Genomic DNA, 27,504 nt, shown 5'->3' on the forward strand with positions numbered 1-27,504 from the left:
CTCTCTTGCTCAGGCTGGTCTAGAACTCCTGATCTCAAGCAATCCTCCCACCTCGGCCTCCCAAAGTGCTGGGATTACAGGTGTGAGCCACCATGCCTGGCCTAGTTTGACAATTTTTAGTAAATTAATAGAATTTTATGATCAACAATGATCATAATTCAGTTTTGATATACTTTCATAACCCCAGAAACTTTGCTTGTGCCCATTTGCCAAAAAAACTCCCAGCCCCAGGCAACTACTGATGTGCTGTCTCTATTGTTCAGCTTTTTAAAGAAACTTCATAAAAACAGAATCATACAATATTACTTATTTTACTTATCATAGGCTTTTGAGAATCACTGAAGTTGTTGCCTGTATTAGTAGTTTAGTATTTTTTCCTGCTGAGTAGTAGTCTATTTTATAGATATATAACATTTAGTCTGTCTGTTCACTAGCTGATGTATATATGGACTATTTCTATAATAGCTTTTGGTTGTTATGAATAATGTTATAAACATTCACATGTAAGTCTTTCTGTTTTCATTTCAATAGCTAGGAGTAAGATTGCTGCATTATATGATGAGCCTATGTTTAATCTTTTACAAAATTATCAAACTGTTTTCAAAGTGGTTATATTATTTTACCTTTCCACAAACAATGTATGAGAGTTTCAGTTCCTCCACATCCTTGCCAATAATTGACATCAAAAAGACACTTGCCATTTTAGTGGAACTGTAATAATTTTAACTTCCCTAATGACTACTCTTTCATATTTACTATTCAAACATCTTCTCTACAGAGGTATCTATTTAAATATTTTGCCAATATTGGTTGTTTGGGGTATTTTTTAGCACTGAGTTGTAAGAGTTATTTATACATTTTGGATAGAAGTCCTTTATCAGCTACATATTTTGCAAATATTTTCTCCTTGTCTGTGGTTTGTCATTTCTCAATGGTGTCAAAGTTTTAAATTTTGATAAAGTCTAATTAATCACTTTTTTCCCTGAATTGTTTTTAGTATTATACCTAAGAAATCTTTTCTTAACCCAAAGTCACAAAGAAGTTGCTTTATTTTCCACATGTAAGCATTATTGGGAATAACAGTGCCTTCTTCCTAGGGCTACCCTCAGTACTGAACAAGATAATTTACATAAACACCTGAAAAACTGAGTGTGGAGATCCTTTCTCTGATTAGAACATCTGTACTGTTATTTTAGATGTTCATTTTCCTTGAATTCAGGACAGAAAAATAAAACAACCTTTTGCTTAAGATTTCAGTCTTGATCTTAGATTGAAAGCTTCCTAAGGTTAAAAAAAAAGTTACTGCTCGTACTATACAAAGTGAAAAAAATCTCAATAAGATTGTATTATACAAAGTGGCAAAATGTATCAGAACTATTTGGACTAACTTAAAAAGCAGATTCAGTCTCATTCCATTTAGAGCCGCATGAAAAAACTACCTGGAACTAAGAATCGCCATTCTTGCAACAATGGCTTACTACCTAAAGGGAGATCCAGTCATTCACAGTGCAACAGCATTATACATGCTTACCATGTAAGAGCTTATGAGTTACAGCAGCTCACAGGTTTTCAGAGGAAGACCCAAGTCACAGTAATATAAAAATATGCAAGCATATTCCACTGGAAAATTGCTTATATATTAATGTATAAGTATCTAACTTCAAGTGTATTTATATAAAAGCAACTTGCTGTTATCTAAATAGCTAAATGAAATAAAAGGTGCTATTTTGAAATACTTTAAAAACACTAGTTACAGAAATGCTTTATTTTCATCATTTTATTTAAAATCAAAGCACCATTTTTATGATATTTAGGAATATGAAAAATGAAAGTCATTTTAAATATGCAATAATCTTTTCCCAAGTTAAATAATTTTAAAGTTCTAGATTATAAATCTTTGTTCCCCTTGTTAATCAGCACTTTGCTTTGCATATGTTAGAATCTCTAAAGCTTGATGAATAAAAAAAATACCTTTCTGTTGAAGAGTATTTCCGTACTTGCCCTTTTATAAATTCAATGGTAAAAAGTTGTGGATTTTCTGAGTCACAAACCAATGCAAATACCTAATGAAAACAAAAAATAAGTTAAACAAAAGATGTTTAGTTTTATGATATTTCATTATAAAAACTACACATTTAGTTTACAAAAGTCAATATTCAAAAATGTGACTTGTTTACCATATCAGAGTTTAAAAGCTGTTTAAAAGTCTCATTCAAATTTTCATATGATTACTGAATAACAAGTTCCACTCTTTATATACTTTGACAATAAATCAGTAATACTCATTGTTCTAAGATAAATAAACATAAATATGTTAACTAAATACAGATTCTACCTATTTCACATTCCTTAGGCATGAATAAGTATTATTCAGAAAATTATTGTAATTTATCAATAGGAAAAAATCTCATTTAAGCTAATAATGCTTAAATGCTTAAACTTACTTCTCCTAAAGGCTTCAATGTGGCAATATTATAGGTTGCTGGATCACGTTCTACTAAACATGTTTCTGTAAGTGCTAGAACTCTTTTTACAGGTTCCTTCAAACAATAAAATTGAGACATATTAAACAGTTATTTTAAAAAATAATAATATGAACAAATTTTTATTTTCAATGTATGAGTCTTACCGAATGTCTAGGTGATATTTTTTGGACTATAAACTCTGCTAAAGACGTGATAGATTCATCAGTGCTGTATTTTCCAAAGCGAAGATTCAAATATTGCTCAAATTCTAAAGGTTCTTTCCTGATCCGCAATGAAATACCTATGTAGTTACCAGCATGGTCTATTGCACTTTTGATAATCTCTTCTCTTTGCTCTGATGCAAATAAATGCTGCACAAATTTAAAAATTTTAGAAGTCAGAGTAGAAACAACTAAAATGTGACCATATTGAATCAACTCATAAGAAAGTAGCAATAATAGAAAAAAAAGAAGTAGATACTATCTGAGGTTAAACAAGCAGTGCACTGTAGTTGTAAGACTTACTAAATTGAATCACAAAGTCTGGGATACAGAGCATTGCAAATAACTCACTGAATAGAAATTATCGAACTTCTCAGGGTCTTGTTCTTATCACCTTGAACAAAACAGAATGCTGGGGCTTCTTAGGTGAGGTCCCAAGGGACACCAGCCCAGCCATCGGGGTGGTGGGTACCATGAGGGCAGGATTCTTTCCCACAAAGCCGGCTCTCATTTAATCTGTCTTACACAGTAGGCTCCCTTGCAAGATCATGTTGAAGAATGTTTAAATGTTTATAAATCACTGGCCTACTGATGTTACAAAACAACACCCAAGGCTGTATTTACAAAGGTAAAGATAAAGTAGGAACTGCTACAGGTTGAGTATCCCTTATCCAAAATGCTTGGGACCAGAAGTGTTTTGTATTTCTCATTTTTTCGAATTTTGGAATATTTGCATTATGAGCATTCCAAATCCAAAAATCGGAAAGTTTGTACATCAGATTACCCAGCCCTCCATCATTCTGCTTATTTCCCTTCTGCTGCTATCTACTCTATTATGTATCTAACAGTTTCAGGTTTGCCTTGGCTCTGAAACCCAGGGAAGGATATTTTATCTACAAAACACTAAATCTTGGAGCAGTATTCCCAAGACACTAGGTAGTTACAGGAATTAAAATTCTCAAGTAAAAGGAATCTTGTAAATAAATTCAACTGGGCCTCTCCATTTGGAAACTCTATTGCTCATCCTCAAGATCAGAAGTTTAAATTTTATTAAGAAAAGCAACACATTTCTTTAAAAAAAATGGTCATTATCTATAGTTTAACTCCTATTACTGATTAACAGGGTGTCTCAGCATCATAAGTAGCTTCTGTATATACCACGATTTATCAATATTAATATATAACTCAGAATTTCAAGACAAAAATATGTAATGAATTCCAAAAGTTTCAATGAATATTCAGATTTCAGATCACAAATAGCTAGGCAAAAGACAGAAGACTAAAAATAAGAGATTTTAAGTTACTTTTTCAAAGAAAGCTTAGAAAGTTTTAGGTAAGACAATAATACTAATGAAAATAACAACTATAACCATCATTTATTAAACACTATTAAGCCATCCACCCTGTAAAGCATTTTACATAAATTATATACATATTACTTTCCTCATTTTGGGGAGCAGCAAAGTGGGTTTCAAGCCTAGGTACATTTGATACCAAAGCCTACACTTACTTTTATTACCATACTTCCTCTCCCAAAGGACTCATATGATTTCAAAATGCAATGTAAAAACTTTCCTTTCTTTCAAATGGTCATGTGCCTTTTTAAATGTCTTCTATAAAACACTACTTACCAATCTACTAAATCCTCCATAAAGTATACAAAATCCTCCTTGATAATCACAGAGATCTACAAAGCCTTCAATATTTCTATAGTCATAGGAACAGAGTACTCTGTTGGTTGCAGGATTAATTTGGTCAAAGCCTCCAGGAGTTACTTCCAAAATTACAGGTTTTTTTGTATCACTCCAGTGATGCTTATAGCAATTATATCTCTAGAGAGAGAAACAGTATTACTTTTAAGATTTGTAAAATAAAATTACCATAAAGTAAAGTTACACTGAATGTGTCAGTCACCACTAAAACAACTAAAAATCTAAACATCACAAATAATTAGAACTACTATCCAAATTGTTAAAAATATTATTAATTTTAGCTTTTTGAGGGGGTATGTTTAAGAATTTTCACTCTAACTGAAGACAATATGTTCTTTTTTAATTAGCGAACATTTTGGGTTACAACTTTTGTGAAACAATTTTAAACTACTCAATGTATAAAAAGAAAAAAAAATCCTACATATAAATGTCATCTTGAAAGAGTTTTATCAGGAAAAAGATTTCTAATTTTATTGATGGATTCTTTTAATCCAAGTTAGATATGAAAAAGTCACATTTCAGGGAAGTTTCAAATTCAATTTAAACAACCCAAGTTGCCTCAGTATATTAATGTACATTTTATTTCTGCATACAAAAAAAAAAGCTGAAGCCTAAATCTGACCTTAGGCTTTTCTAATTACACCATTGGGACATCATCCTTAAGAGTTTTGATCATATTAGCAAGTAAAATTCCATTTAGATAATGTTCCTTTGTAAATTAAAGTAGCTGAGTATCAGAAATGATTAGAATAGCCAATATCCATTTACTACCCAGTTTTATTCTTGGAAAAATGAGGCAAAGATAAAATGAAGTTTCAGATGTGTAATGAATATCCCTTATATCCCCCACCCATAATATCATAAAGTTTTCTACCAATCAATATGAAGATGAATAAAGTGTCAATTACATGACTCTTTTTTTTTGAGACAGAGTCTTGCTTTGTTGTCCAGGCTAGAGTGAGTGCCATGGTGTCAGCCTAGCTCACAGCAACCTCAAACTCCTGGGTACAAGCAATCCTGCTGCCTCAGCCTCCCAAGTAGCTGGGACTACAGGCATGCGCCACCATGCCCGACTAATTTTTTCTATATATATTATTTCATATTATCTATATATATTATTTCTATATATAATTTCTATATATATTAATTCTATATATATTTTCACTCTAACTGAAGACAATATGTTCTTTTTTAATTAGCGAACATTTTGGGTTACAACTTTTGTGAAACAATTTTAAACTACTCAATGTATAAAAAGAAAAAAATATCCTACATATAAATGTCATCTTGAAAGAGTTTTATCTATATTAGTTGGCCAATTAATTTCTTTCTATTTATAGTAGAGATGGGGTCTCGCTCTTGCTCAGGCTGGTTTTGAACTCCTGACCTCGAGCAATCTGCCCGCCTAGGTCTCCCAGAGTGCTAGGATTACAGGCGTGAGCCACCGCGCCTGGCCGTCCCTTACTTTTGATATAAAATTAGGTGAACTATCTTTTAGGTAATCTTCTAGAGATACTGTTTCTACCATAAAGTTTTGAAAAATATTAAGTGGCTGAAGTAAACAGATACAAAGGGAAGCTTATAAACAAAATCTATAAGTATGGGGCTTTTGAATGCGGTTGTTTTCCAAACAGATGAGATATACAGAAAACTTGCCTGCTAACAAAAAATAATTAAAATAAGCACACCTAGTTATGATTTACAGAAATTTGACCATGGCTCATCAGGAACAAGAAGCAAGCAGCTTGCCAGTTGCTATTAAGCTATTTTAAAAGGCTCCTGGGCAACCAGCAAATTGCTAGAGTTGAAATCAGCGAGGCTTCTGGAATGCTAAAACAAGCAGTAGAATATCCATAGAAAGGATAAGGGCTTCAGAAAGACAGGGGAATGGTGCTGCCAGCATTTTAGAATTCAGTTCCTGCCTTTTGTCAGAAGCCAGGGTTATGAACAGTGCTATAAGTTTAGGCATTATTTCCCCCCCATTATAAAAGTAATACATGCTCATGGAAAGAAATTCAGTATGTCAAGAGAGTGAAAAAAGCATAAACTTCCATTTCTCCTCTCCCGAAATCTCTGATTTAGTTTAAATGCTACTGTTACATGACTAGAGAAGGCCTGGGAAAGTTAAGAAGAGTCCAATAAGCTACCATGACTTCCCCAAAGCTGTCAGTGCACCAAGCCAAGCTTCAGTATGGGACAGATCCAATGCAAGAACATGAAATAAAGACAGCTTCAGTGTGTTCGAACCTTCTTAAAATTTCAACACTTCTGAAATAAGAAACTCCTACACCAAACAACTTACTACATGTTCCAACAACTATTATCAGCAGTATGATGCTTACAGGTATTACTGTTTAGAATACTGTATAAAGACTATCTGAATGATTATAGTATTGTTTTTAATGCTCCACAGATGTATTTTTTTTTTTTTTTTTGCCTAATGATTCTTCTCCATCAACCAGCATTAACAGTCTTAAATCTAATTATTTGAATTTCCTGTGAAACTACATCATTTATCACATGCTGTCAGGAGATATTCAAATGATGTTTCCTTTTAGCTTTGTCATAAAAGGAACACACAGACTATAAAATGATTTCTACAATAAGGATAAACATTTGAACAAACAAAAATATATATTAGTAAATGTTAAATATTTACCCTTCCTGTGATTTTTCCCTCTGAAAAATCAGTTCTAAATCTCTGAAAGAGAAAACATAACCACAGTTATGACAACAGACTGGTAAGGAAGACTCTTTCTGCCCAAAACAAGTAAAACCTCAACTGGTAACCTTGATATTAACAACCGTTATTACAGTTATAGTTGAAGAATATTCAAGAAAAAGAATGTGGAACTTTATGAAGGACAAGATAAACATACAATGCTTTGTCCTATATATGCGCTTTACAAAGACTAACAAACTATCAAACAGAAAGGATTTTTCAGCGTTTGTCAGAGAAAAGTGAAAGTTTTACAGTGTCAAGCTAAAGGTCAATAATAAAAAAAAAGCATAGTGAGTACAGGGGCTAAGAACATTAATTTCTGTACTTAAATATAACTATTTCATTAGAAAAAGAGAAATTTAGTTTATGATCATGGACCCTTTCTTACCAGTGCTTCTGTAAGAAGTTCTGTTCTATGTTCTGTAGAGAATTTTAAAGTTTCTGACTTTTTTCCACTGCCTTTACGAAATGTGAGGTTGAACTCTGTTCCTTGTCCTTTTCCAACAGGGCTGATGCTGCAAATATCTCCATAAGGCCACTAACAAAAAGAAAGAGATTCTTTAAACTGCTGCTATAATATAGTAAAATGCACTTATTTTTATTATTTTAATTTCATAATCAATGATTAAATGAGCAAAATTTTACAAAATAGAGGTCAAGAAGTTATGTGCTATAGCAATTCTATAAAAAATTCTTTTAAAGGCTTTTAGTCATCAGAGACAACATATTTTACATAAAAGACACAGCTACAACTAAAAGTAATATATCAAAAAGTTATACCCTTGACAGCCTAAAATAAGCCCATTCTCCCCCCTCCCCGTTATTTATTTATTTTTGGTGCTGAGTGCAGAGCATTATATAAGCACAGCAATCTCTTTCAGATTTGACATTTCTATCAAAAGTACTGAATTCAGGACAAAGGGTAGTGGGCTGTAGCTTGGCTTTTAAAATTCAAAGGGAGTTTGTATAAATACGTAACATTTTCTAACATGATTACCTGATTTGTTACTTCTAAGGTATTGGGATTATATGTAGTAATCGCATGGGTTCCAACTGAAAAAACACGCTTGTACCTACAGAGAAAGACAAATGCTTAAATTCAGTTTTAAACAAATAAAAAGACATTTTATAAGAAAATATAAAAATATCAACACAAAAGAAATATTTCTATAAATAAATAGAAATGCATTAAGTAATTAATGGTGACTAAAATAGCTTAGTTTTATATTTTCACATTTTTTAATGTTCTAAAATGTTATTTGTGTTAAAACCCACCTACCCATCATTTTACTGTAAACAAGATTCCTAAATATTAATAGAAAAGGATGACTTAAGCAAGCAACCTTATATTGTTAGTATAAATTAAGATGGCAAGTCATCAGCTGCAGATGTTAAAAAATTCCAAATGGGAAATTTTTCCAAATTTCCCATTTGGTATTTTTTATTTTAAAAAAAGACATTGCACATTACTAATTCTTTCAAAATGGAAGGGAAGGAAAGGCTATGGCCTGCAACTGGCCAGTCACAGCCATATCCTGGAATCTTAACAATTTCTACTTAAGCAACTACCTATTACATCTAAGTGGTGCAATTTTATAGAAGTAGGAAGCCTACACCACAAACAAGCAATTTTCACTTCTCACTTTACTTCCTTTACGTAAAGTAACATATTTGAAAGAGAAAAACCATTTGGATATCAGTAATCCTTAGAAGAGAGAGGAATTCATAATGGTAAAAGAGGAAATTAAATTAGAAAAACTTATTTAAATTGAAGAATTGTCTTGGAAATAAAATATTAAAATGGATAAAACATTAGCTAGTTGAAGAAGTAAAAAAATAATGCTGTGCATAACTCTATGCTTGTAAACTTGAAAACTAAGAATAAATCAACCTCTATATAGGCGAATTTAAGAAAGCTGTGAAGAGCCGGCGCGGTGGCTCACGCCTGTAATCCTAGCACTCTGGGAGGCTGAGGCGGGCAGATTGCTCGAGGTCAGGAGTTCGAAACCAGCCTGAGCAAGAGCGAGACCCCGTCTCTACTATAAATAGAAAGAAATTAATTGGCCAACTAATATATATATAAAATTAGCCGGGCATGGTGGCACATGCCTGTAGTCCCAGCTACTCGGGAGGCTGAGGCAGCAGGATTGCTTGAGCCCAGGAGTTTGAGGTTGCTGTGAGCTAGGCTGACGCCATGGCACTCACTCTAGCCTGGGCAACAAAGCGAGACTCTGTCTCAAAAAAAAAAAAAAAAAAAAAAGAAAGCTGTGAAGAATTACACCTCGAAAAGGCCAAGGCTCAACTTCAAGGAAGAAACTTTAGAGGACCAGGTGACTCCCATACTTCTAGTTGTTTTAGAAAACAGAGTAAAGATGGTTTCTCAATTCTTTTAGTGATACTAAAATCTGATAAGAGAACACAATAAGAAAAAAATATACCAACCTATTTCTAAAACAAATATTAGCAATGAAAATCAAGTAGTATATTAAAATAGTAATATACCATGACCAAAGAAAAAGGTTTACTTTAGGCAGAGTTCAACATTTAAAAAATCTATTTGATATATTAATAATTGACATCCATTTGTATTTTTTTTTTTTTTTTGAGACAGAGTCTCACTTTGTTGCCCAGGCTAGAGTGAGTGCCGTGGCGTCAGCCTGGCTCACAGCAACCTCAATCTCCGGGGCTCAGCAATCCTACTGCCTCAGCCTCCCGAGTAGCTGGGACTACAGGCATGCACCACCATGCCCGGCTAATTTTTTGTATATATATTTTTAGTTGGTCAATTAATTTATTTCTATTTTTGGTAGAGACGGGGTCTCGCTCAGGCTGGTTTTGAACTCCTGACCTTGAGCAATCCGCCCGCCTCAGCCTCCCAAAGTGCTAGGATTACAGGCGTGAGCCACCACGCCCGGCTCCATTTGTATTTTTAAAAGACTTTTAAATTATCAAAAATAATTGTTAAATTACATCAAATGCCTTTTGACATCTATAGAGAGAATCATGTTTTCCTCCTCTGAATTAATATATTAAAAAGACATACATCACATTAAGCCAATCTATCATCAGTCTCAAGGGTAACACACTAGAAGTATTCCCATTAAGATTAAGAGAGATCTTTCCCATTTTTTTCTAATCAACATATTATATAATAAAATGGCAAAGTTATTTCCATTTGGGCAAAAAGAAAATTATACATTTTATTAGTCTTTACCATGTATTTATTAAAAAGTATATTATAAATATTTTTTTCTTAATTTTACATATCTAAAATGTAATGGGAAACTAAAGAATGAGAGCACTTCCTTCTAACAAACACATTTATTTGCTTCTTTCTAAAGTCAGGTGAGGGTTGGGGGATTGGTGAAATAAACAGGGATTTATTTGAATAGCTGAAAGTCAAAACTTCAAAAGGCTTAATAGGAACTAAAACAAAGAGATACGATTGTTCAAATCAATATTTGACTTAAAAGACTGCACAATGAAATCAACTGTGGGATAGAAATGTGAATTCACAAATTCTATTTTTCAGAATCATCTTCAGAGTTACACATGGGAATCTTTACAATCCTGAAATAAAACAACAGAATTTGTTTATTTTATCCTGGGAGTAAAAAGTATAAGAATTAAACACCTAAAATGTTTCAAATGTCAAATGTTGTTGTCACACACAGTCTCTGAGGATCAGTTAAGAAAATATCCTTTTCAATTCTACACCAATCTCCCCCCACCATACCTAAACCCCTTCTAACATCCCTCTCATTAATTCTGTCATCTAGGTTGGTACTGTCCAAAAGAACTTTTTGAAATGATGATAATGTTCTAGAATACACTGTCTAATAATAAGCCACATGTAGCTACTGAGCACTCGAAATATGGCTAATTACTTTAAATTTAAATAGCCATATGTGGCTACTAGCTAATATATTGGAAAGAGCACCTTCTAGATCCTGCAACAAAAGGATCCTGGAGTTACTGTGCACATTAAACCTGAAGTACTGTCATGACTAGTAAACTCAGAGATTTCTTGCAAATAAATACTGAGCTCTAAACCCTTTCCTAGAAAGCTATAATAAAACAATTCCTTTTTTCCTTTTTATTTTATATTATGGGGGTACAAATATTGTTAATATTATGTATGTTAATATTATATATTATAATATATATACATCCTTTTAATTTCATATTATTTATTTCATATAGCCTTCATTTATAAAGGATATATTTATATATATTAAATATATATTTATTTATATATTATTTAATATATTGTTTATATATTTATTAAAGGATATATTTATGTATATATAATTTATAAAGGATATATTTATTTCATATATCCTTTTTATTTCAGATTATGGGGGTACAAATATTGTTAATATTACATATGTTAATATTATATAATATATATAATATTACATATATTACATTACATACATTAATGTTACATATATTGCCCTTGCTCTCCCTCCCCCACCCACCATGTCAGAGCTTCAAGCGTGCCCACCCTCCAGGTGGTGCGGATCGCACTCATTATGTAAGTATACGCCCATCCCCTCCTCCCCCCTCCCACTTGCCCACCACCCAATAAAAGTTGGTTTTTTTTGACATTTTAGTTACATTTTATATCTTTGTCTCTCCCTAAGAAGGGTTAGAGGTATGCCCTAATAAAACAATTCTTAAGAGAATTCCCTTTCCTTTTACCATAAGTACTCCCCATGCCTCTCTTCTATAGAATGGCTGTTGAACTTCCTCTTAAGGATAGGGCAAATACTCCTGGATTATTTAAAACATTCTTATAAGCAGCCCTAAACTTCCAAAGACTACCCAAAAAGACCCCACGGATAAGATATTTAGATAGAGATTAATACATCTAAATCATCTCACACATATAAAATGTTAGTCACAACACCTGCAATGAAAAGATTTTTTTCTCTACCTTTTACAAAGTCACCAGTGTCATAGTCATAAAGAATACACAGATTCCACGGATTTAGGCAGGCACACGTTGTCTTTATCCTTGAAACTCCTACCGTAGTGTCAAGCATTGATTATAGTAGAGGCTGTTTGTCAAACAGCTAAATAGACCAATTTACCCAATAATATGTCAACATGTGTTCAAATCTATGACCCATTAGTTTACTCTTGCCTTTAAAGCAGAATATAAGTCAAAGAGCAACTAATTTCACACCCATTTTAAAATTCATAACCACTATACCACCAGAAAAAGACTAAGTTCATATTTTTATGAAGGAAAAATTCATTTTATTGACTACCTGCAAAACATTTTGCCATTTATAAATTATAATAACTTAATTTGCTGTTCTGTGAGTTTGAAATGAATTTGTTGGTTAATTCTTAAAAATTATATTAAAATAAGTTATTAGAAAAATAAAGCCATATAAAAATAAATTTCAAAAGACTAAATAGAATGTATTAGAAATTTATGACAGATGATGTCACATATATAATGAGAAGAAATATTAAAGTACCTTTTCCCCCAAATAAAAAATTAATATTCATTATTGACTTTACCTACTGCCCTTTTTTCTTTTTATTTAGGAACTAAAATCTCACACACATCATTAAATGCCTATAGGAGCAGGCATTTTTTCTACTCCTTAGGTTTTAATAACTCACAGATTTATTGTCATATAATAGCTTATTAAGACACAATTTATGCTACCTATTAGCTATAATGATGCTTAGAATCAGGAAACAAAACACATAAAAGTGTTTGAGGCAACTGCTTTATCTATAAGGCATTTTACTTCCATAGCAATTAGTGATAAAGAACTAGAAAAAAAATGTGCTAATGATAGTGCATGGATAAGATCGTCTGAAAGCAAAGGAAGACCAATGAAACAAAAGCTGGGGATGTAATCAAGTTTTGCATTTGAGAAGTGGTGTTCATATTTTTTAATAGACTAAACTTCTATTAGTTTACATTAAAACAAATACTGCTGTATTATTTTAATTTCTGCAAATAAAAATGTCACCTCATTCTTAAATTTTCCAGTCCTTATGAATATTGCTTTCTCCTTTTAAATAATTTTTTATAACATGTTTTTTTCATATGGTCACTTTTTTTTACAGAAAAAAAAAAGCTAACATGTTAGATCAGATACCGTATTAGGTATTACCATGGGTTGACCCAAAATTAAATGCTGGGTGGGTTCAATGATATGGCAGCGAATTAACAGTCCTTAAAAGACTTAGTTTCCTCCCAACATTTCTTTTTTTTTTGAGACAGAGTCTCGCTTTGTTGCCCAGGCTAGAGTGAGTGCCGTGGCGTCAGCCTAGCTCACAGCAACCTCAAACTCCTGGCTCAAGCAGCAATCCTCCTGCCTCAGCCTCCCAAGTAGGTGGGACTACAGGCATTCGCCACCATGCCCAGCTAATTTTTTTTTTTTTTTTTTTTTTTTGAGACAGAGTCTCACTTTGTTGTCCAGGCTAGAGTGAGTGCCGTGGCGTCAGCCTAGCTCACAGCAACCTCAAACTCCTGGGCTCAAGCGATCCTCCTGCCTCAGCCTCCCGAGTAGCTGGGACTACAGGCATGCGCCACCATGCCCGGCTAATTTTTTTTTTTTATATATATATATCAGTTGGCCAATTAATTTCTTTCTATTTATAGTAGAGACGGGGTCTCGCTCTTGCTCAGGCTGGTTTTGAACTCCTGACCTTGAGCAATCCGCCCGCCTCGGTGCCCAGCTAATTTTTTGTATATATATTAGTTGGCCAATTAATTTCTTTCTATTTATAGTAGAGACGAGGTCTCGCTCTTGCTCAGGCTGGTTTTGAACTCCTGACCTCGAGCAATCCGCCCACCTCGGCCTCCCAGAGAGCTAGGATTACAGGCGTGAGCCACCGCACCCGGCCCCCTCCCAACATTTTATTATTATTTAGCTATCTAATTCAAACATCTGAAATAAATAAAGCAGTAACAGCTAAGATTCTTATCACTCATTGTCTGAAAGTGAATTTCAGACTTGAATATTTAGCTTGTATCAATCAGCATGTACAATAGTGTCAACACAGATACTGCAAAAATATTGTCCACCATCACATCGTCATCCGCACAGAAAATTCACATCATTCAGTATTATCATAATAGAGAAAATTCAACATTACTTTCTTTTTGAAAACTAAGGAAAAGGTTTATATTTACTATAAAATAATAGTTCTCAAATTCTTGAGGTGAGAAAACCTTTGTGTATTATTTTGAAGGTTTAAGATCTTCAATTCCTTCAGTGGACAACCTAGGTAAACAGGCCTCAAAGAAGTCAAAGAGATCTAATCAGAGTTGGAAGAGGATTTTTATGTTACTCAGTCTAGACCACATAACATAGAGCTTAACCCCTTATATTAATAATATTGTAGGGAAGGTTGACTAGTTTTAGTTGTTTATCTTCCCTAAAAGCAATTCTGTTCATGTCCCAGTACTGCAGATATTGACAATTATTACTCAGAACTGAGCCAACATATACTTCCCAACAAATTTCAGCCTCTGGTACAAGTTCTGTCTTCTAGATTCACACAAAGCACACATAATTCTTCTGCCAGTCAGACCTTCAATTTGAATTCTTTTTCCTAGGCTGAACACCCTAGGAATCTTAAACCATTTTAAGATAGGGTTTGGTCACCAATTTCTCAAAGCCTTTAGGAATCTCACAAAACTTAGGATTTTTCCTATTATTAGAAGCTTGAGAATCCAGTTACTTGAACTAGAATTTTAACCATCTGATAAAGAAATTAAGGATAACTGACCTACAAAGTTTCTCAAAGAGTTAGGAGATCAATGGTGAACATTGCTAAAGGAGGCAGTAGAGCTTAATTGTTAAGCCCACCAAATCTGGAGGCATACTACCTGGGTTCAAATACTGCCTGGGCTACTCACTAGCTACGTGTCTGTCCTCTGGTAACTCACTTTACTTCTTTAAGCTTCAGTTTCCCCATTTGAAAGATGTGGATAATATATAATGTGTCACTTAACCGCATTATTAGCCAATTTTGTTGTTCTGTGACCATCATAGAGTATACTTAAACAAACCTAAGTGGTATAGCTTTCTACACATCAAGGAAATAGGGTGGTATAGCCCAGGGGTGGGAAATCTTTTCATGTTGGAAAGCTGCATTAATATGCCTGTAATCAAATAAGGCCACATTCAAGAAACTTCAGTTAGGCCGGGCGCGGTGGCTCACGCCTGTAATCCTAGCACTTTGGGAGGCCAAGGCAGGTGGATTGCTCAAGGTCAGGAGTTCGAAACCAGCCTGAGCAAGAGCGAGATCCCATCTCTACTATAAAATAGAAAGAAATTGGCCAACTAATACATATAGAAAAAATTAGCCAGGCATGGTGGCGCATGCCTGTAGTCCCAGCTACTTGGGAGGCTGAGGCAGCAGGATCGCTTGAGCCCAGGAGTTTGAGGTTGCTGTGAGCTAGGCTGACACCATGGCACTCACTCTAGCCTGGACAACAAAGTGTGACTCTGTCTCATAAAAAAAAAAAAAAAGAAAAAAAAGAAACTTCAATTAGATATATTTAACCATGTACATTATTTTGTAAAAATCTAACCACTACGTACTTAATAATTTCAAAAAATGAAAACTATTTGTTAATTTTAAAGGTAACTAACCTTTTAATGACTTTGTTGTATCTGCTTTTTGTTGGAAAAGCATTTGAATATTTGGTTGCGGCATGGAAGTGCAGTTTCAGTTGATCCTCTAGTTGAGTATTAGTCCTTTGTAACCTTAAGGATGTCTTGATTTGGGTTAGGTAGGACAATGTAGATTTGTAGCAAGTGGTTTAAAAGCAAGACAGCATTTTTCCAGGCATGTTGTTGAAGGCCTGGGGATTCTACTGCATTTTCCACATTTCAATTGGATCTTTCTTAGCATCAAACAATGACTTTAAAATGTCATCTACTGAGACATTCCATCTGTATTTCTTTAGGTGCCTTGGTGATATCAACTAGGTGAGGCTGAAATACTAATTTGAGTGCGACATCATGATTCGCAAAGTCAGTGAACCTTTCACTGTATTCTCCAATTAACAGGTCTACAACAACTGCATATTCTTCAAATGGGTCACATATATCATCCTGTTCATCAATGACCTTTGCTAAATGGGGAAATGATCATCTGAAATTTCCTTTTGAATAAGTGTTTTGAAAAAGGATAGCTTTTTTGAAATGCTTGGATGTTTTTTGCCACATATAAGACTTAGTTTTACCTTGCAAAGAAATATTAAAGTCATTTAAGTCATTTTGATTTGACATATCACACAGAAATACTGCATTCCTATAGAAATCATCTTTCAATAATTCACATTTGCTGATGCTGTTCTTCATAAAATTTAACTATCGGTTTTTGCAGAGATAAAATTTGGCCACCACCTGTCCCTGCAATAACCAACACACTTTAGAATGATACAGTAAATCCACACTGAATACCCATCCCATCCAACGTCAAAACTGGCCATGCTGTGTTGCATTTGCGTGAATATAGTTAACAATACTTATATTAAAACTTATTGCAAAGTATCAGTTAAAATAGTAGTTTTAACACAGAGATTTTGCTGATGCAAGATATAATGAAAAGAAATAAGAGCATCTGGATCTGTTAATACTTCATCTATGCAATAAACCCCTCATGTTTTCCTGCCATGGAAGGCACACCATCTGTACATAAATAAACTCACTAAATTTACCAAATTCAGTCCAACTTCATGACATTTATATTCAAAGTTGTTGAAAATATCTACTCCCACTGTTCTGTTCAAAAGAGTGCCCAAAGCAAGTAACTTCATAGCAAAGAAAATCTTCTCTTATGACCCAAATGAAGTATAAAACCTGTGCCAAGTCAGTAGTATCAGTTGATTCATCCAAAATGATTGAGTAATATATATTTTCCTTTTGAAGTACTGAATGAAGTTGTTCTATTAAATTGAAAGCTAATTCATGTTGCCAATCAGTTATGGGTCTCCTTGAAAGAGGCAGTTGTTTGTACTTTGAAATGTTATTGAGGTCTAAGATCCTACAACTTTGACAATGCATTCTTTCACAATTTCTACATCACTGAATGGCTTCCCTTTTTTCCTGAGTATATAAGCTACTTTATAAGTTGCTTCAGTGGCATTATTTTCAGGTCTTATTGCTGCTTGAAAGAACTGCCTTTGCTTTTCATCTTTTAATTTCTGCAATATAAACTTTCATACCTCTCCCTCTAATTTAAAATATTTGTGTAAGCCTCATTTGAAACCGAAAAAAATAAAAAAAAAACAAAAACAAAAAAAAAAAAAAATATTTGTGGTTCTTATGAGTATTATAATGCTGATGAGTACTGAATTTCTTTTATGTTGACATTGCAGTATCACAAAGCAAGAATATCAACTTATTTTAGTAGAAACAAGATAATGCAATTCTCAATCCTCATTAAAAAATCTGTTTTCTTCCTTCAGTGTTCTCTTGGTCTTGACATGCTGGGCTGTTAAGCAGACAGATTAAAAAATACTGTCGAAGGGTGAAACTATTCACAAATTCCACTTCAGACAGAAACATAGTGCACCTCTGTCAAAAGCTGTAATAAACGGACATCCTCGGCCCCCATAAACTCTTGCCAACTATCCTTGTGTGGTAGTGGTGCCAATCAGCCAGGGGAAGTTAGAACTAAACCATGAGCACAGCAGCTGTCAATTTAGCCCTTATGGCTCACTAATGTTCTAATTGTGCCGGTCAATCTGGGAGGATTATTCTGTTGAAACTTACTTTATTCTTTGGTATTTCAAATATATTCAGTTTAAAAATAAAATATAAATATAAAAGATAAACAAAAATAAAAGGATTTGTTCTGTAAAATTTGAATTCAGTCAAAAGGCCACACTTAAGGACCTAGAAGGCCACATGTGGCCTTACCGCTGCAGGTTCCCCACCTCTGGAATAGCCTATTGCTCCTAGGCTACAAACCTATATAGCATGTTACTGCACTGAACACTGTAGGCAGCTGTAACACAGTAAGTTATCTGTATGTGAAATATATGGGACCACCATCATATATGCGATCTATTGTTAACCAAAATATTATTTGGTGCATGACTATATACATACTTCATAACGTAAAAATTAGAAGAAATAATGTTTAGCACTTACATACCTGGCATAGTCACTAAATGTTAGCTATTCCTATGGCTTTTTTTTTTTTTGAGACAGAGTCTTGCTCTGTCACCCCAGCTAGAGTGCAGAGGTGTCACATAGTTCACTGCAACCTCAAACTCCTGGGTTTAAGCAATCCTCCTGCCTCAGCCTCCCAGGTAGCTGGGACTACAAGCATGCACCACCATGCCCAGCTAACTTTTTCTATTTTTGGTAGAGACCGGGTCTCACTCTTGCTGGTCTCAAACTCCTGAGCTCAAATGATCCTCCCTCCCCCGCCCCCGCCTCCCAGAGTGTTCGGATTACAGGTAAGAGCCACCGCAACAGCCTCTGTAAGACTATTATTCTGCTAGTTGATTAATGTATAATGGGGGGGAGATCCCAAAACTCCAGAAGCATAACTGAACAAGTTATAATTAGTTTCATTATGCTTTAAGTAGCCATGACTACTTTAGCATATTCAAATTTAAAACACAGAACAAAATTAATGAAAAAAGTGACCATTCACCAGGCTGTGTCACCAGCATACTCTGATTGTGGTAAAACTCCACGGGAAAGATCAGTTTCACCTAGGAGGACTCATTCACATCAAAAGTTGTACTCCTCAGTAAAGATAAAGAAGGATGGATAGGACATACTCTAGAAATGTCTGTCCTAATAAGTCATGAAAAGAGCTCTTAAAAAAAATAAAGGGCATCCCATGAACTGCAATATTTTAAGGACTAAATACTTAAGGACATAAGGCAATTCCGTATTTTTTCCAGCTCACATGGACCTATACTTTACACACAATGTTGTGTTAAAAGCTAATATTCCTACAAAGGAGATGTGATCCAATTTGCATATCTAAATGGAAGACGTTCAAATCCCAGATTGCCTGATAATGGCCACAAAGAGTTATACAAAGAAAACACAGAAAGAATTCAGGACAACCTCATCTGAGGTTTAGATGCTAGCAGGGTCAAGAGCTAAGATAAAGTAAGGAACAAAAACCCCTGAAGATTCCTAGGGTTATCAGAATTGGTAAGGGGGGGGTATATACATACATAATGAGTGACATGTGCACCATCTGAGGGATGGTCATGCTGGAAACTCAGACTTGTGGGGGGAGGGAGGGAAAGGGCATTTATTGAAACCTTAAAATCTGTACCCCCATAATATGCCGGAAAAAAAAAAAAAAAAAAAAGAATTGGTAAGGTGTGTGTCAGGCAGCTAAAGAGAAGGGTATCTCTTCTCTTGTAGAATTCTATCCCTATGTATAAGAAGGGTATTAGAAATTCACCAGCTTCACTTTCCCTCAATTCTTCTCAAATTTTTGTGTCTAGTCATTACACAGACTATGAATGCAGTAAGCATCTGGTATTAAATTTCATAGACTTATCACCATGTATCCTAATGTACTGAGGTTAAAGATACTGTGATTCAGACACCAAAATGCTCCTCTTAAATTCAGAGCATTCCTATAATGAATGTATGCAAATATTAAAGTGATCCATAGGTAGATTTAACTTGTAACATTCATCCAAAAAAAAAAAAAAATTAAGAACCTGTATTTTGAACCTTACACTGAAGTTTTCCTTAGCGAGTCTATACTTCTGCTTTAACTAAAACATCTGCACCTTCCTTCCTGTCTGAAATTGTTTGCTTTGGCCAAAAAGGAAATTTCGTTCTTTCGTGAAAGAAAAGTGTTTTTCTTCCTGAAATCTACTCCCCCTTCTTGATCTTCCCAGAACATATAATTAAATTAGGTATATACTTTATGAGTGGGAAAAATGACAAGCACAGAGGGAAAGCTACTTTGCTAGCTAAGGCATCTATAGTGATAGTGAACAGACCTGCTTTAATAAGGCACATGGCAGCTACAAAGGGAAGCATAATGAAAACCACTACAAAGGTCACAGAAACGAGTCACATAAACATCTTCAAAGGGGAATATGTGGAGAGGTTATCTTTAATTTGGACTTATGAAGAAAAATAAAAATATGTATTCATCTTTACTGCCATTATCAAATAATATCTTTCTGAAATGTTAGGGTCACGTTAGCAACATGGAGTCTCTTAAAACTGAGCCCCTAAATCCCCAAAATCACATGCAAAATTTGTTGTATATAGGCACGTTTCTAGAGAGCAGATTTAATTAACAACATTGAGACAATAGAAAAGTTTTAATGTTGGTTATTTATTTTTTATGTTTACACTACTGAGGAGTACTTTAAACCTAGATTAGAACTGGCCAAATACAACAGGTGAGTATAATGAAAGGTTCAGTGCCACATAATAGCATAAATGACCTAATGAAATGATAACTATCACTATCTGGGAAATGTAGACTCTTTCAGGGAGAATTAAAAGATTTGAGGTGTATACATTGAAAACAACAAAACATTGCCAAAAGAAATTTAAAAGATCTAAATAAGTGGAAATATCACATGTTCACGAATCAGAAGACTTAATATTGTTAATGGCAATACTCCTCTAATTCATCACAGATTCAATGCAATGCCTATCAAAATCTCAGCTGTCTTTTTTGTAAAATTGAGAACTAAAATTCATATGGAAATGAAAGAGACCAGGAATACCCAAAATAATCTTGAAAAAGAACAAAGTTGGAGACTCACACTTCCCAGTTTCAAAACAGTACAACGCTACAATAATCAAGACAATATGGTATTGGCATAAGACAAGGCATACAAGATTAATGGAATAGAATTAAGAGTCCAGGAAAAATGTCTTACATTTACGGTCAATTGATTTTTGACAAGGGTGTCAAAACAATTCAATTGGGAAAGAATAGTCTTTTCAATAAATGATGCTGAGACAACTGGATATCCACATGCAAAAGATTAAATTTGGGTCCCTACTTCACACTATATACAAAGCTCAAAATTAAAGCTATAAAACTCTTAGAAGAAAACTCAGTAGTAAATCTTTGTAAGCTTGGATTAGGTAATGGCTTCTCAGATATGACACAAAAAACACAAATGTCAAAAGAAAAAAATAGATAAATCGAGTTTCACCAAAATTAAAAACTTTGCACTTCAAAGAATATCATCAAGGAAAAAAACAAAAAAAAACCTGAGTGAGCAGGAAGGACTGAGTGCACAGAGGCACATTTCAGATCTGCTTGTTAACCCTGGTCTACCACCTTGCTGGCTGCGAGGCCTGCGTGCCTCCAGATACTACTTTCCAGGGTTTTCTACTTAGCTTTCACCATGGCCTCCCTGTTGTGAAGAATCCCATCATGAAGAATCAATGGCTCTTGAAAGTAGTGTAGAGTTACCTCAAAGAACTAAAAGTAGAACTACCATTTATTTGATCCAGCAATCCCACTACTGGGTATTTACCCAAAGGAAAAAAAGACATTCTATAAAAAAGGCACCTGCACTCAAATGTTTATAGCAGCACAATTCACAACTGCAGAGATGTGGAAACGACCCAAGTGCCCATCAATACAGAAGTGGATTAATAAAATGTGGTGTGTGTGTGTGTGTGTGTGTGTGTGTGTGTATGGAGTACTACCCAGTCATATAAAATGGTGATCTAATACCTGTTGTATTAACCTGGATGGAACTGGAGACCATTCTTCTAAATGAAATATCACAAGAATGGAAAGACAAACACCACATGTACTCACTATTAAATTGGAACTAATCGATCAACACTTATGTGCACATATGGAAATATCATTCATTGGAAATCAAGCAGGTGGGAGGGGGGTGGAGAAGATGGGTAAATTCAGACCTCACAGGTATAATGAACACCATCTGCGGGATGGGCGCACTTATAGGTTTGACTCAAACAGTACAAAAGCAATTTATGTAACCAAAACATTTGTACCCCCGTAATATTCTGAAATTAAAAAAAAAAGAATCAATGGCTCTTTAACCCTTAGCAGGGAATATGCCACCAAGATAAGAATTTGGATCCAGTGTAGGAAAACTGGCCAAGAATTCACATTGGAACCATCAATAGAAAAAATATTTAAAATTGATGAGATGGGAAGATGGTTTGCTGCTGGAGGGGCTGCTGCTGGTTTTGCAGCATTGCGCCACTATGGCTTAGGAACGTCTAATGACATTGGAGCTACTGAAAAGGCTGTAATTTGGCCTCACTATGTGATGGTCAGAATTCATTCTACTTATCTCTCCTTAACAGGAAATACTGGTTTGATAGCTTTGTCTGCCTTGGCAATAAGCAGAACTCCTTATGAACTTCATGATGAGAGAGGCTCTTGAGTGATAACTGATACAACCTTTGAAGCCATGAGTGGAGCTGTAATGTTGATACAATCAATACCGTATTACAGAAGCCCAGGCCCAAAGAAAGATGCTGGGTTGCTGCATTCTGGTGTGATGGGTGCAGTAGTGGCAATATTAGCTGGGGGCCTCTTCTCATCATGGCACACAGCTGGCACTGTGGTAGACCTCTCCACTGAGCCGTGTGCATGCCCAGTGAGAAGTTTCTCAACATGGGAGCACCCCTGCTAGTGGGCCTGGGTCTTGTCTTTGTGTCCTCGCTGGGATCCTATGTTTTTTCCACCGACCATTGTGGCTGGTGCCACTTTGTACTCAGTGGCAATGTATGGTGATTAGTTCTTTTCAGCATGTTCCTTCTGTATGATACCCAGAAAGTAATCAAGTGGGCAAAAAAAAAAAAAAAAAAAAAAAGAAAGAAAGAAAGAAAGAAAACAGCAATGTATGGAATTCAAAAACATGATCCCATAAACTTGATGCTAAGAATCTACATGGATACATTAAATATATTTATGCAAGTTGCAACTATGCTAGCAACTGGAAGCAACAGAAACAAATAAAGTAACTTCTGGCTTCTCTACTGCATCAGATATCTTGCTTGTTTAATAGGGCAGATATTCATTAAATAGTTTGTACAAGCAGCTTTCACTGAAGTTTAGAAGCACAGAACATGTCAACATATTTAAAGCATTCCAGTAATGTGATGCTTTTTCTTCCAGAGAATAAATTCAGTAATTCTCTTCCAAGTAAGCACACACATTTCCAATTCTCATGTTTGAGTAATTTTAAAAAGTTTTAATGAATGTGAAAACTAAGGTTTTTGTTATGAGAATGTAAATATTTTACCAATTTTTAAATTTATTAGGTTAAGTAAAAATAAGCAAACTTGGGTTTGCCTGAATATTTTTTGGAATGCAGAATATTAAGTGTTGTCATAAGTCATGTAGAAGTTTGACCAGAAGGAAGTAAAAGGTCACCTGCAGTCTATCTTTTGAATACTTATTGGATGATTGGTGATGAGCCAGTGCATCTAGGTATTTGGAAACAAACAAGTGATTGCTATTTTTATATTTATCTGCTGAACTCAGGAGAAGTATTAAGCAGAAACAAAGACATAGGGGATGCATTCTCCTGCTGTTGCTTCAAGTGCTCTCTTTACAAAGTAGATATGGTCATGTTTGACTTCTCACTGTTAGCACAGTCCAGAATGTTAGGCATATGAAGAATCCCTAATAGAATTATATATGAGTGAGTTCTACTATATTTTTGAATCTTCTAAAATGAAATATCCTTAAAATTGTTTTCATGATAAATATTCAAAGCATGAAATTTATTGATTTTTAAAACATACAAACAACATGTTCATGATTGCTAAGGTATTTTTTGCATATTTATTAAAATGTCTAATTCAGTTTATGCTTGCTTTTCTCATCCCTTCAAGCTTTGAAGCCTTCATAGAAAAGCCTATTTGTGGCTTATAGTTGAGAATATGAAAGCAGTTTTTCTCCTAAGACTATTGGTTTCTTACATTTCCTTTCAGACTAAGCACTGAAAAGCAAAGCAAAACTAGTTGTCTTTATGAAATATAGCAATCGAAAGCGTAATAAGGGCCAGGTGTAGTGGCTCACGCCTGTAATCCTAGCACTCTGGGAGGCCGAAGTGGGTGGATCATTTGAGCTCAGGAGTTCGAGACTAGCTTTCACAAGAGTGAGACCCTGTGTCTACTAAAAATAGAAAGAAATTAGCTGGACCTAAAAATATATGGAAAAAATGAGCAGGGCATGGTGGCGCATGCCTGTAGTCCCAGCTACTCAGGAGGCTGAAGCAGGATTGTTTGAGCCCAGGAGTTTGCAGTTGCTATGAGCTAGGCTGATGCCATGGTACTCTAGACCAGGCAACAGAGTGAGAGTCTGTCTCAAAAAAAAAAAAAAAAGAAAAGAAAGTGTAATAGGGAAAATACTTCATTAGTTTCCCCTAGCAGAATTTTCCTTCTGTCCTACATAGACCATTATTTAACTTTCTTATGACATTTATAAGTTTTCTGATACTGAAAAGTTACTTTTGGAAGTATTTAATGAATGGAAAGGTCTGTATTATTATTGAGGTGACTGTTATTTTTGACAAATATTTATTATAGTAATCCAGAAATAACTAATTAACCATCTCAAAGCACATAGGATGCTTATTCTGAAGTAATAAAGGTTCAAGCTGAGGGGTAGGGGGTGAGGGAGAAACAAAGAAAGTAAAAAACCTTAAGTATTAGAGAAAATACTTGCAAATAATATATCTGACAGGGGACTTATTCAGAATATATAAAGAATACTCACAACTCTACAATAAAACAGCCTAATTATGAATAAATGATTTGAATAGATATTTGATCAAAGAATATATATATATATATATATGGTACATGAAAAGATACTCAACATTATTAGTCGTTAGGAAAATGAAAATCAAAACCACAGTGAGCTACCACTTCATATCTATACTAGATGGCTAAAATAAAAAAGATAGATAATAACAAGTGTTGGTAAGGATGTGAGCAATCAGAATCCTCACATGGTGATGGTGGGAATGTAAAATGTTGCAGTTTGGCTACTCCTCAAAGTTAAACAAAGAGTTACCATAACCCACCAATTCTTTTAGGTATATATTCAAGAGAACTAGAAATATAGGTTCGCCCAACATCTTGTATATGAACATTCATAGCAGCATTACTCATAATAGTAAAAAACTAGAAACACAAATGTCCATCAATGGAAGAATGAATAAAATGTGGGATAGTCATACAACAGAATACTGACAATAAAAAGAAATCAGGCACACATGCTACAACATTGATGAACTTTGAAAACATTATGCTAAGTGGAAGAAGCCAATCACAAATTGCTGCATTTTGTATCATTCCATTTATATGAGATATTCCAAATAGGCAAATCCAGAGACAGAAAGTAGATTAGTGACTGCCAGATGCTGGGAAGAAGGAGAATATGGGAGTATAAGCTAATTTTGTAAGCCGTTCTAAGAGAAAGTTTTTTTTGGGGGGAGGTGATGAATGTTTTCTAAAACAGAGGTGATGGTTCACAACCCTATCAATATACTAAAAACCACTGAATTGTATACTTTAAAAGGGTGAATTTTATGGTATATAAATGATATCTTAAAGTTGTTGTAAAAACAAAAAAGTTTCAAGTATCAATAATGAAGGAAAGAAATTGTGCTAAAGAGCACAAAAATAGTTCTGCTTCAAACTGTTACAAAAAAGCAAAAAAAAAAAAAAAAAGGATTATTTTAAGCCTTAGTCACTACTCTCTAAGAACATTAAAAAAAAATTCCAGCTGATCAAAGTTACTGACAAGCTCACAAAGCAAAAAGTATTGCACTTAAGTTTGTTCTTTAGAATTAATGAATCAGTATGTCATAATCGTTACTATAAACAGAAGTTGTATTATGATGACCAGGAAATCTACCACTTGAGGAAAAAAATATACAATTTTCTTTAAAGCCGAGTCAAAAAACCTTTTAAAAAGACTCATACTACCCTGGATATGCCATTTTTCTCTCTGACTTTGCTCAATGAAACTAACAGGGGAACAAAACTAGAGATAAATATTGTATAAGGGTAAAAATTATGCCCTCTAATTTGGGAGGAGTTCACCCAATTGAACTACTGTAAAAAGACAACAAAATCAAACACTTAAATCTTTCAAAATTATTGTCAGTTTGCTAATGCAAAGCAGAAACACTAGAGTTCAGAAGTTGCACCATCCTAAGAAGTTACCACACTCTCTAGTAACTAAACAAAGACAAGAACAAAAGCTATTAGCTTTTGTGCATGTGTCATATTTTGTCTTGTAGTTGCCTATCTGTCAAACTGTCACACACTCATCTTACTCATTACTACTCAAAAAGATCAGAGACTGAACTTCTTTTGAAATGGTCAACAGGTGCGATTCACTGACTACTCAATGTATTTATAGCATAATTTAAAAGCTTTGATACATTTCGTATCACTTCATTTAATTCTTACAATAATCAGAGGGATAAGAATTACTGCCAATCTTAGAGAGAGGGAACAAAAGCATTTACACCTTTGGTCTGATTAGGGAAGCTAATAAAAAATGCCATTGCCCCCTCCCAAAGAAAATAAAAAATCAAGCCCAACTTTTAAATTTCATCACAGGCCTTAAAAAAAGGCCCCAAACTTCACTAAATGGCATTATTTTCCCTGACAGTCAAATGGATATGAAAATGTGTTGATTACACACAGGCTTGTCTCTGGGTAAGAAAGCTGTAGAGCTCACAATCTGCTACTACTGCACAACCTCATCGTTTATAGACAGCATCCAAGCAGGCGGTTTACTTTCCTTTTAACTGTCAATTTTAATTCTTACCAAACTCTTTCCCAAGACAGATACAGAAAACTAGAAATGTCAAAAGAAAAAAAGAACAGTAATTTATTCTAAATGTAGCATTTAAAGTATACACATATGGTTTTTGGAAGAGAAGGGCTGAACAACACTATTGAATCGTGCAGTATTATTCAAGATATTGAAATAGAATAATTTTTTAAATGATACTTGATAGAAGCACAGAAATATAAAATCATCAGGAATACTTACTTTCCCCTCCATGAATGTTTTGTTGTGTAGAAACATGCCAGATCCTTATTTTCCCTAATTATGTTCATTTTGTGCTCAAACCTGGAAGATAAAAATATAGGTGAACTTAGTACATTACATACTCTTAATTTTCCTGAATCTTTCATACCAAAGGTAGTACGATCTCTCTCAACTTTCATAACCTGCCATACATCCTTTGTAAGACCACAAGGTTTTTATGGACAGGGACTGATCTGTTCAACTCTTTACCATAGCCTTCAGCACCATATTTTGATTATCTGCTCAATCATCTCTCTCCCCACTGGTCTGGGTTTCTTGAGTGCAAGAATTGCCCACTATCAACATCCCTAGTGTCG

The 27,504-nt window shown here is 34.4% G+C and overlaps 1 protein-coding gene and 1 pseudogene across 1 annotated transcript in view; one reads left to right on the forward strand and one right to left on the reverse strand.

Annotated features, from left to right (window-relative positions):
• The window catches only part of DNAJC13 (DnaJ heat shock protein family (Hsp40) member C13), a 122,133-nt gene that overhangs the window by 79,328 nt on the left and 15,301 nt on the right, over nt 1-27,504 (reverse strand). The window contains exons 2-9 of the mRNA XM_012766876.2: nt 27,149-27,229; nt 8,118-8,193; nt 7,509-7,658; nt 7,058-7,099; nt 4,318-4,518; nt 2,630-2,836; nt 2,445-2,540; nt 1,972-2,063 (exon numbers count right to left, since the gene is read on the reverse strand). Of these exons, the coding sequence (XP_012622330.2) occupies nt 1,972-2,063; nt 2,445-2,540; nt 2,630-2,836; nt 4,318-4,518; nt 7,058-7,099; nt 7,509-7,658; nt 8,118-8,193; nt 27,149-27,216 (932 nt within the window). The 5' untranslated portion in view covers nt 27,217-27,229. The remainder of the gene's footprint in view (nt 1-1,971; nt 2,064-2,444; nt 2,541-2,629; nt 2,837-4,317; nt 4,519-7,057; nt 7,100-7,508; nt 7,659-8,117; nt 8,194-27,148; nt 27,230-27,504) is intronic.
• On the forward strand, nt 21,405-23,083 carry LOC142874367 (growth hormone-inducible transmembrane protein-like; annotated as a pseudogene).

Source organism: Microcebus murinus, chromosome 1 (genome assembly GCF_040939455.1).
Source record: "Microcebus murinus isolate Inina chromosome 1, M.murinus_Inina_mat1.0, whole genome shotgun sequence".
In the NCBI taxonomy this organism is placed as follows: domain Eukaryota; kingdom Metazoa; phylum Chordata; class Mammalia; order Primates; family Cheirogaleidae; genus Microcebus; species Microcebus murinus.